Raw genomic sequence first — 10,694 nt, forward strand, 5'->3', positions numbered from 1 at the left:
GGAGGCATTATATGCAGATGAAACAGCATAGGCTGCCTCCCCTTGAGGAAATATAGGTAATCACATTGTATCTTGATTAAGGACTAGGGATCTTTTATCTCAGTAAATGTTAATTGAGTGATCAAAAAACATGGTTGGCAGAAACTGAGGAAAAGCAGTGGCAAGAGAAGAGAACTGGTGTTTGGAGGATATCAGATATGTGCCACATATTTTAGTCTTAATGAACCTATGAAGTAGATATTATATTAGTGAGGATCCTTTCTGTAACAGCTAATAGAATTCTTAAATTTAGAAAAGAGGGTTTTTGGCTTCTTTAACTGGAAATTCCAAAGTGTATATATTATTTCAGTGTGACTGGATACAGGTTTATACAGTATCATTAGAGCCCTTTTCTCTTTAATTACCCTAAGCAAATGATTGCTGAGGGTAGCATTACTGACAAAAGTAAGCTATGACTTTTAAGGATGACTTTTGACTAAATGAAGGGCAAAATGTACTGTTAACAGAAATAGGCAACAGAATAGGAGAGGTTGTTGTTAGGGGTGGGGAGGAGTTTGTAGAGATACTCTGAAAATAATGAGTTTAAGATGTCAGTAAAGCATTCAGGCAGAGGTATGTATATCTAAAAACAACATTTATGTGAGTTTAAAAATTTTAAGTACATGGTATTAAACTTTACTTTCAAACGTTTTTTGTACTCAGTAGTGTTTATGAGATTTCTTCCCTGTTGCTCTGTTAATGTTCCACAGTATGTATTTAATTTATTTATCTTTTCCCATGTTGGATGAGTTAGAAAGCTTTTCCTACTCATCTTTTACTCTCTTTTACAGTTAGATGTTCTTTCCTCACTTCAAAGATTAGCTTCTTTGTTGGCATCTGTCTTTTAAAGCAAAAAGCCTTTTTCCTTTGAAACTTCTCAACATTTCTACTTGATAATAACCTCTTTCTGTATTCTTTTTATCAGTTAGGTCTTTTTCATCTAAGTAGTCTTCAGATGAATTTCAGGTCATTAAAGCTGCCAAGTAAAAACATTTTATGAATATTATAAATTAAATAAGTGGTAATTTGCAAGTATATTGAGATTAAAGTATTTTGAGTTTGTTACACATTTATGGGAATAAATTATTTACTTTAATGATTACTGTGGAATTATTTATTTAAACTTATATTTGTTGTTTTCTTATACTGAATAAAGGTATGAAAGCTAATGTAGAATTATGAGCAAGTGAAACAGTTTTAAAACTTAGTTTCTTTTGTGTAGGACTCTCAAATGGTGGTAGACTCCTTCAAATCTGGTTTTGAACCTCCAGGAGACTTTCCATTTGAAGATTACAGTCAACATATATATAGAACCATTTCTGATGGGACTATCAGTGCATCCAAACAGGAGAGTGGGAAGATGGATGCCAAAACTACAGTAGGAAAAGCCAAGGGCAAATTGTGGCTCTTTGGAAAGAAACCAAAGGTAAAAGTCATAAAATTCTTACATGCTAATCAGTTTAAGTGTACCAACTAAAACAATGTAGGTATTGAATGGAAAATGATTTACCATTAATGGAGAATAAATATTTTCAATTTGAATGATTCAGTTAACCTTTCACTTATATTACAAATACCTTAATAGTAACAGTTATTTATGGATTTAACATTTGATTATCACTTAATAATGGGTCAGAGTATTAACAAAGTTGTTAATATCTAGTTAAATTATATGCTTTTGAAGTTTCATTTGTATGTAGTTTCCATCAGAATTTTTAAGGAAACATGATCTAACTAAAATACCACTAAAATTGCAATTCTCAAATGGAATGAATGATTGACCACAGCCGTAATACATGTCAAATTAGGTTTGATAGATCATACTACTAAAATTATTTTTATCATCCATATGAGTTTTTAATGGGAAGAGTTCAGTCTTCTTGGTTAATTGAAGTTTAAAACAATTTCTAGTTTGGTAAGAGAATCTCACCTTTGACTTCTTGTTAGAACCCGCCTTCTGATGTGCTCTTTATTTTAGATAGATCTAGGTCAGCATGTGAGCAAATGAAATAGATAGGTGCTTTGTCTTTCTTATCAATTAAGTGGGTGTAGTAGTGTCTTATTAGCGAGGAGAATAGAGAAATACTTTTAATCTGATGCACTATATTTATTAAAGTATACTTGATTATTTTAATTCAGTTTTTGATCATGGCATATGAGTGTAGATAAAATTAAAATTTAACTCATTATAATATACCTATATCTTTAAAAGCACAATTATAATTAACTCATGCTTTATTTATGCTTTTAATAATATTGTCCAGTCAGAAAGTTGAGAGGTGAGACCTGTTTTAGTCAGATCAAGGTAGCTAGAAGAGCTTAAATACGGAAGGAATACTGGAATTAACAAGGTGAAATAAGGATGAAATAGAAACAGCCTGAGAGGAAAGCCATTAATGTAATGAAAATTTTTTTGCCTATTTTTGATAATCAGTTATAGTTTTAATATTTTATGTGTGACATTACCTATTTAGATAACTTTAGGTGTAGCTGCCAGCTTTATTTCTTGACAAATACCATGGTAGTGCTAATATTCTAGAAATTAGAAGAGAATTTTAAAATCTAGGCCATATTGCTTTCTTTGACAATATAATGTGTGTACTCTGTATTTTTAATTTGTCCAATGTAAAAAGTAATCAAGTGAAATGGTACATTTTAAAAAGTAAATTTGATTTTTTTAAATGATAGTTTTGGGCAGAACTATGTTTACTTTCTCATAATATTTTTACAGAAAACTTTATTTGAGATTTATTTTGTGAAAAGTATGTTGCCAAAAATAGAATTTTCATTTAGGAAAAAACTATGCACATTTGGCTTATTGATTCCTTTCTTTATTTCCATATTAGCCACAGTCCCCACCCTTAACCCCTACTAGTTTATTCACATCCAGTACTCCTAATGGGTCCCAGTTTCTCACATTCTCCATTGAGCCCGTGCATTATTGTATGAATGAAATAAAAACAGGGAAGCCCAGAATTCCTTCTTTCAGAAGCCTCAAAAGAGGGGTAAGTTTAATAATGGGTTAAAATGCATGATGGCCTATTGTGTGTGTAGTGTGGCTTTTAATACTCTCCACCCTCATTATAAGGCTCTCTCCTATAAATACACAGTTTAAAAACACCACAGAATTAAGAATAGCTGCCCTCAAGTTAAAAACAACTCCTCTTTATAACATTTGAAATGCTCAACCATAAAAGAATGGTATTATAAAGAGGGTGCTGGGTACAATCATATTTTTAGCTATTTTTTTGTTTATGTGAAATCATATGTTCACCATTGTCTTGTAATGTATTTACATTTTTAAGACTTTCAGTAATTTGTCACTGGAGTTACTCTTGTAATAATTTGTCACCAATGCTGACTTCACCTGCCAATTTTATAAAGTATTATTTTGTCGACAATAAAATGTCAAGTTCAATTTTAATTGCCCTGCTTATTTTCAGATGTATAAACAGTTTCCAATAGTTAAAAAAGTTAAAGATAGGCATTTTAAATATCAAGATTGTTGTAGATCAAATTGAGATAATATATTAGAAGGTAGATTGTAAATTGTAAAGCCTACAAAAATACTAGATATCACTGAGTAATGTTTACTAAACTGTTGTTTAGCAACAGCTGTTATACTGCTAATAAATACATTAGTGTTACTTTACTGTGTTAGTGAGGTAATTTTTCTTGTTTATGTTTGATTTTCAGGGTGTGCTTTTAATACTAATAGCCTGTAATTTAGACTCATTTATAAGATTTGTTTGAGCATTTGTTGGAAGATTTGAAAAACATAGGTTTGTTAACCCATAGACGAGAAATCAGTCTGTCAGTGCCCTAAGAAGCCTAACAACAATAATCTAAAGTTAGGTTGTTTCGTTCTTCCTTCTTAGACCCTTCCCTCCCTTCCTTTCTCCTCTCTTCTCTCTTCTTTCTCCTCCTTCCCTTCTATTTTTCTTTCTTTTTGTCTTCAGATTGCATTTTGGCCTCCTGTGGAACAAGACATATTAGTTTAGGGACAAGATTATATCTATGTTGCCTTAAAACATTATGACAAACTTAACTAATGTAACTAATGCAGCAGAAATGTCCAAGTGTGTTATGTCTTTTTTTGGGATTCTTTTTTCCTTCAAGGACATGAACTTGTTTGCATCTATTTTACCTAATTCTATGTGTGGATGGTAGGTAATTGATGACATTTTGAAACGTCCCCGTGGATGAGTCTGTATTATAACTACAGGCATGCCTATAATCACTTCCAAAAGCTCTGAAGCCTTGTTTGAAAGACTTTGAGAAATCATATTTGGGATTTCTGTTGCCTCAGTTACGAGGCTAGAACTCATTTCCATGTTACTTCTCTATGGCAGTTTATTTATTACTTATTTTTAATTTTAATTTTAATTTTTTTTTATAGAGATGTGTTGTTGCCCAGGCTGATCTCAAACTCCTGGGCTCAAGCAGTCTTCCCACTACAGCCTCCCAAAGTTGTGGGATTCCAGGCATGAACCACCACTCTTCTGGCAATTTAGACTACATTAAATATTATGTTGTTACATAAATCATGAGAAATTACCATGTAGTAGTCACGTTTTTGTAATCATTTGTGTATCCTACATAATGAGTCTACCAGGCCCAGTTAAAATAGTCATATTTTACACTATATAGTCATAGTCATGTTTTTCACATATAGTCACAGAGATGCAAGGTAAGTGTAATTCTAAGAAGGGAAAAAAAAAAAAAAAAAACCTCAGGCAATTAGAGCTATGAGCCCTGGACAGAGAAGCTTAAATATGTGTCACCTTATTATTATTATTTTTAATAAGTTTGTAGGTAGAATTTTACAACTGTAAAACTTAAAAGTATTTGCTTATTATTTGTTTTTCACAGATTATAGATATTCATAAGTTATTTTTGTAGGGGCCTAGTTTTAGAAGGCTGAAATCCCCTCCCAGATTTATTATTAGCTACCATTCTGAAGAAGAAAGCAGCATGGAAGATAGAAAATATGACAAACCAACTAGGGGTTTAGAGGACAGAGCAGGGAGGAAGGTGGATTACAACTTTGAGGTTGAGAAATTTTTTTCTTTTGATAACTGTTTGGTATTTACTAGATATGTATCTCAAAAATTAACCTATAGAGATTTTTCTTCCCACTTAAGAATTTTTTCAATATAGAAAAATTAAAAAAAAAGGAGGTAAACTTTAAGTAAGCCTGCTTATATGTTTTTACATGGAGTTTTCAGTCTATTAAAGATTACAGAACAAGTCTAGAGGTTTCTTAAAACTGATGAGTTGTACCATTCATTCAGTTCAGAAACTCTTGTGCGATATTTGCTGCACATTGCTTTTCCTAAATAACTTTTTTAAAACATTATGAATTTTTTCTTTCTTTTTCTTTTCCTTTTTTAAAGAAAAACTGGTGTGTACAGAACCCAATATAAATTAAGGATATGAAAAATGTTATCTTACACCAGTGTTTTTGAGTTTGACAGTGGTATCAGCAGATCTTTTCTGAGGGAGGAAGGTCTATAATTTCATTCTGTGACATTAAGTTCTAACTGTTAATGGATATTTGAGGATATACTCGAACTTAACTACTTAAAAACAAACTAATAATTTTTACTCTGTTGCAACTTTGAGTTTTATTGGATACTATTTTTTAAGTTATTAGCAGTGAGTCCAGGTTTTCTCTCTGAATTATTTATGACTTTATAGACTTTCAGAGACTTTTTTCTAAGCTTTTATCTCTCCAGAGTAGTTCTCATGAAATTTTGTCCTATGTAAAATGAAATACACCTAATAATTTTAATTGCCTAAATGATTTCCTTTTTAGCTCTCTTGTGTTTATTAAATGTAGTTGAGTATATGAAATTTTCTAGTTTATGAGTATATAATTGTATATGAGTATAAGATATTTTTGTGTGGAACATGTATTAGTTTAAAACCTTACACAGAATATATGTCTACTATTTTTACAAAGAACTTGAGTTTTGTATATCCCCAAATCTAATTATGAGATTTCCAATTGATAGTAAGACTAGATTAACAAACAGCTAAAAAATTTGATATTTCAACTGTAATTATCTTAATGCTTTCTCTAAAAGATTAATATAGAAATTGGAAAGATAATTTGCATCACTTAGAAATTTCGCTGGTGAAAATTATCAACAGATAAGTCAAATTCAGATACTTTAAACGTTTTGTTGCTTGTCCTGTATGTAATTTCATTTAATAACATTTTTGAAAGACCATGAATATCTTTCTTTAAACCTTTTTATTTCCTTACCAGGAGTTTTTTCATAGCAAAGTAAATTGTGGTTTTTGTTTCTCAAAAATACTGACAGTCTAAAGAATGTTAAACTTAATTTGGAAAGATAATGCATAGCAGTGACCAACTCATCAGAGATAAGGGGTAGATATTTTTGTCAGATTATTTATTAAAATTCATTCATATTTTTAATGTGAATTTTTTACCTGACATCTCCCCAGCACCTTCTCTTAAAGCATCATGATTTAGAAAATAGGGAAAAGTAAAAATTTTAGAGGCTGCTCACCAATTGAAATGAATGTGAAGATTAACTTTGCATATTCTGGGTCACCGTGTGTGTGTATGTGTGTGTGTGTGTGTAGTTGGGATGCTAGATAGATGCTATGCCAGTTGGAGAATCCTACTGACCCACAGAATGTGGGAGATATATCCATATCCATATTCATGTCTACGTATACACACACATATATATACAAAGTATTGTTATTGTATAAGAGCACTATGGTTGGTCTCTTCAGAATCTGTGTCATTTCATATTTTCAGAAAGAATACATTTTAATCAATTTTCTAAAAATTGAAGTTATGTTTTTAGTGTTGTTCAAGCATATGGATTTTAAAATAAAACCTGAAAAATAGAAGCTATATTTTTAAAGCAAAATTCAACCTATATATTTGTATATAGTAGGAAATGTGTATGGGAAACTTGAATCTGGATAACTTACTATTTTGAAAATAATGTGTTTTTAATGTATCTCTACATTTAAAAAGATCTTAAAATGAAAGTAAAAATGTTACCCTCACCTAACCATGGTATATTTAAATTCAAACAGTACTTTGAACTATAAAAATGTAGATAATAGTGTTTTCTTTAATGCACTGGAAAGAACATTCTATTTTTTTAATATTTCACGTAAGATTTATTTTTAAATGTCTAATCTTAGAGCTCATATTCAACTTTTCAAATGTTAGTAATTTGAGAATAAACTGCTATAGAAGTGAAATCCACTTACATAAAATTCACTTTAAAAGAAAATGCATGATTACAGATAGAATGTTTATTTTTGTTTTAGTTAAACATAGAAAATATCTGCCCATTATCAGTGTATGCTTTTTTTTTTTTTTGCAAGTAATTTGCTTTTCCAAAATGTGCTTAAAATGGTTTTTCTGGCATAATTGTTTGGATTGTGAAATGTATGTGATCTATTTTAGTATTGTAAAAAAGAATAGGCTATTGCATCTTCTGTATTATGGTTTCCTGTGAATAATTTACCATTTCTTTCTGTTTTCCATTGAACTATTCAGTGGTCGGTGAAGATGGTAAGCCTTATGTGCTGATCTATATACTGTGCCAACATTAAGTAATCTCAAAACATTGTTTTGTTTAATTCAAAGCAAGTGGTAAATTACATCCCACGTTTTCACCTTGTGTGTTTTTTCTTTTTATAGTTTCATAGTCCAGCATATGCCAGTACTCTTGATGTCATAAGATTAGAAAATAATGTGGTTAATTGTCATCAACCCATTAAGTTCTTAAATGTCATTGAATGGAGTCCTTGTCATGTTACAGAAGAGGGTAAAATTGTGGTTAAACATTTTTTAAAGATTACGTGGTAGAGCCACAGTTTGTTATGCAGAAGGAAAATTTAGCAAATATTATTTTACTTAATAGCCTTTAAAAAAATCATATACATTTGATTTGTAGTTTTATCACCAGAATCATTAGATTTTTCCAGAAAGAAAGAAAAATTTCCTACTAGTATCATTATGGAGTTAGTCCTTGGTTCTTCTGTACTATTGAAGGAGAATAGAAGCACAAATGATAAATATCCTGTGTGTGTTTGGCAGGCAGCGGGGGTGGCGGCAGAGAAGGTGTATATGGGTTTGGGATGTTCCTTGGTATGTTTATTTCAAACAAATTAATGGATCTACATTAGGAACTAACCCCAAAATTATTGTGTAGGAAGCTATTGAAAAATAGATTACTCTTTTTTTACACTGTTGGAATCAGCCTTTTATAAATTCCTTTGTAGTAAGAGAGGTTGTTAAATGCCCCAGAGGTCTTCTGAACATCCATAGGAAATAAAGTTAAGTTTAATTCTCATATTCTATGTAAGAATAGGGTTCTAATATCAAATGGGATATTCAAAATGTAAATGCCTCAGTATTTACTGTTCATAAATTGGAGAACAGGGTTTGTTAAGGGATACGTGGAATTCTGGCAGATTTACTTGTAGGTTATTGTGAGTTTATCATAATTTTAACAACAAAAAACCCACAGTATGTTGACATGCATTTCTTCATCTTATTCAATGATTTTTCAAGATTTTTAGAAATATTTTTAAAAATATAAATTAGGAAGTTTATTTTTGGCACATATATACTAGTTTTCAAAACTTGTACTCCTTGTCTGTAATCCCAGCTATTTGGGAGGCTAAGGCGGGAGGATTGATTGAGCCCAGGAGTTTGAGGCTATAGTGAGCCATGAGAGCTAAGATCACTCAACTGCATTCCATTGTGGGCAACAGAATGAGACCCTGTCTCTACAAAAAACCTTCAACTCCAAATTAGATAAAATACGACAAATTTATGTTACAAATTAACCAGTAAATCTAAAGGAAATCAGCAAAGGAAATTTCACTGTTGATTTATTTAGGTCAGATTGGGTTGATTGAGATCCTTGTTTCTAGTGATTGGTAAATGAAAAAAAATAAAAAATACTTAGGATCCCCTGCGTTTTTCCAGCAAGCTTGTTGAATATCCATAATGTACAGGCCACTGGGGAAAGAGACTAGGGATTCTGTTATTAATTAAATGTTACATTTAATATAGCTCATCCTAGGAGTGAGTTTTCTCTTTTCTGAAAGTAAGTGACTCATTCTTACACATGGTGAAATAAAGCTATTTAGCATATGTTACAGGCATAAGTGGCCCAAAGAGCAAGAATGTACTTGTTTTGAGAGCTCCTTTTAGCATCACTTTAACAAACTGAATATTTATATGCTTTTTTCTTTCCTTTTTTTTTTTTTTCTTTTTAAAGATGGAGTCTCGCTCTTGTCTCCCAGGTTGGAATGCAGTGGCGCGATTTTGGCTCACTGCAACCTCTGCCTCCTGGGTTCAAGTGATTCTCCTGCCTCGACCTCATGAGTAGCTGGGATTACAGGTGCCCACCACCACGCCTGGCTAATTTTTTCATTTTTAGTAGAGACGGGGTTTCCCGTTGTTGCCCAGGCTGATCTCAAACTCCTGGGCTCAAGCAGTCTTCCCACTACAGCCTCCCAAAGTTGTGGGATTCCAGGCATGAACCACCACTCTTCTGGCAATTTAGACTACATTAAATATTATGTTGTTACATAAATCATGAGAAATTACCATGTAGTAGTCACGTTTTTGTAATCATTTGTGTATCCTACATAATGAGTCTACCAGGCCCAGTTAAAATAGTCATATTTTACACTATATAGTCATAGTCATGTTTTTCACATATAGTCACAGAGATGCAAGGTAAGTGTAATTCTAAGAAGGGAAAAAAAAAAAAAAAAAACCTCAGGCAATTAGAGCTATGAGCCCTGGACAGAGAAGCTTAAATATGTGTCACCTTATTATTATTATTTTTAATAAGTTTGTAGGTAGAATTTTACAACTGTAAAACTTAAAAGTATTTGCTTATTATTTGTTTTTCACAGATTATAGATATTCATAAGTTATTTTTGTAGGGGCCTAGTTTTAGAAGGCTGAAATCCCCTCCCAGATTTATTATTAGCTACCATTCTGAAGAAGAAAGCAGCATGGAAGATAGAAAATATGACAAACCAACTAGGGGTTTAGAGGACAGAGCAGGGAGGAAGGTGGATTACAACTTTGAGGTTGAGAAATTTTTTTCTTTTGATAACTGTTTGGTATTTACTAGATATGTATCTCAAAAATTAACCTATAGAGATTTTTCTTCCCACTTAAGAATTTTTTCAATATAGAAAAATTAAAAAAAAAGGAGGTAAACTTTAAGTAAGCCTGCTTATATGTTTTTACATGGAGTTTTCAGTCTATTAAAGATTACAGAACAAGTCTAGAGGTTTCTTAAAACTGATGAGTTGTACCGTTCATTCAGTTCAGAAACTCTTGTGCGATATTTGCTGCACATTGCTTTTCCTAAATAACTTTTTTAAAACATTATGAATTTTTTCTTTCTTTTTCTTTTCCTTTTTTAAAGAAAAACTGGTGTGTACAGAACCCAATATAAATTAAGGATATGAAAAATGTTATCTTACACCAGTGTTTTTGAGTTTGACAGTGGTATCAGCAGATCTTTTCTGAGGGAGGAAGGTCTATAATTTCATTCTGTGACATTAAGTTCTAACTGTTAATGGATATTTGAGGATATACTCGAACTTAACTACTTAAAAAC

General features: G+C 31.5%; 1 protein-coding gene across 2 annotated transcripts in view; it reads left to right on the forward strand.

Annotated features, from left to right (window-relative positions):
* FNBP1L (formin binding protein 1-like) overlaps positions 1–10,694 on the forward strand; it is a 49,531-nt gene that overhangs the window by 26,987 nt on the left and 11,850 nt on the right. The window contains exons 8-10 of one of the 2 annotated variants that reach the window (XM_011940005.1): positions 1,262–1,465; positions 2,886–3,044; positions 7,595–7,609. In XM_011940005.1, the coding sequence (XP_011795395.1) occupies positions 1,262–1,465; positions 2,886–3,044; positions 7,595–7,609 (378 nt within the window). The remainder of the gene's footprint in view (positions 1–1,261; positions 1,466–2,885; positions 3,045–7,594; positions 7,610–10,694) is intronic. The other variant, XM_011940006.1, reaches the window with a different exon arrangement.

The sequence above is a fragment of the Colobus angolensis genome, unplaced genomic scaffold, assembly GCF_000951035.1.
Source record: "Colobus angolensis palliatus isolate OR3802 unplaced genomic scaffold, Cang.pa_1.0 Scaffold186, whole genome shotgun sequence".
In the NCBI taxonomy this organism is placed as follows: Eukaryota; Metazoa; Chordata; class Mammalia; order Primates; family Cercopithecidae; genus Colobus; species Colobus angolensis.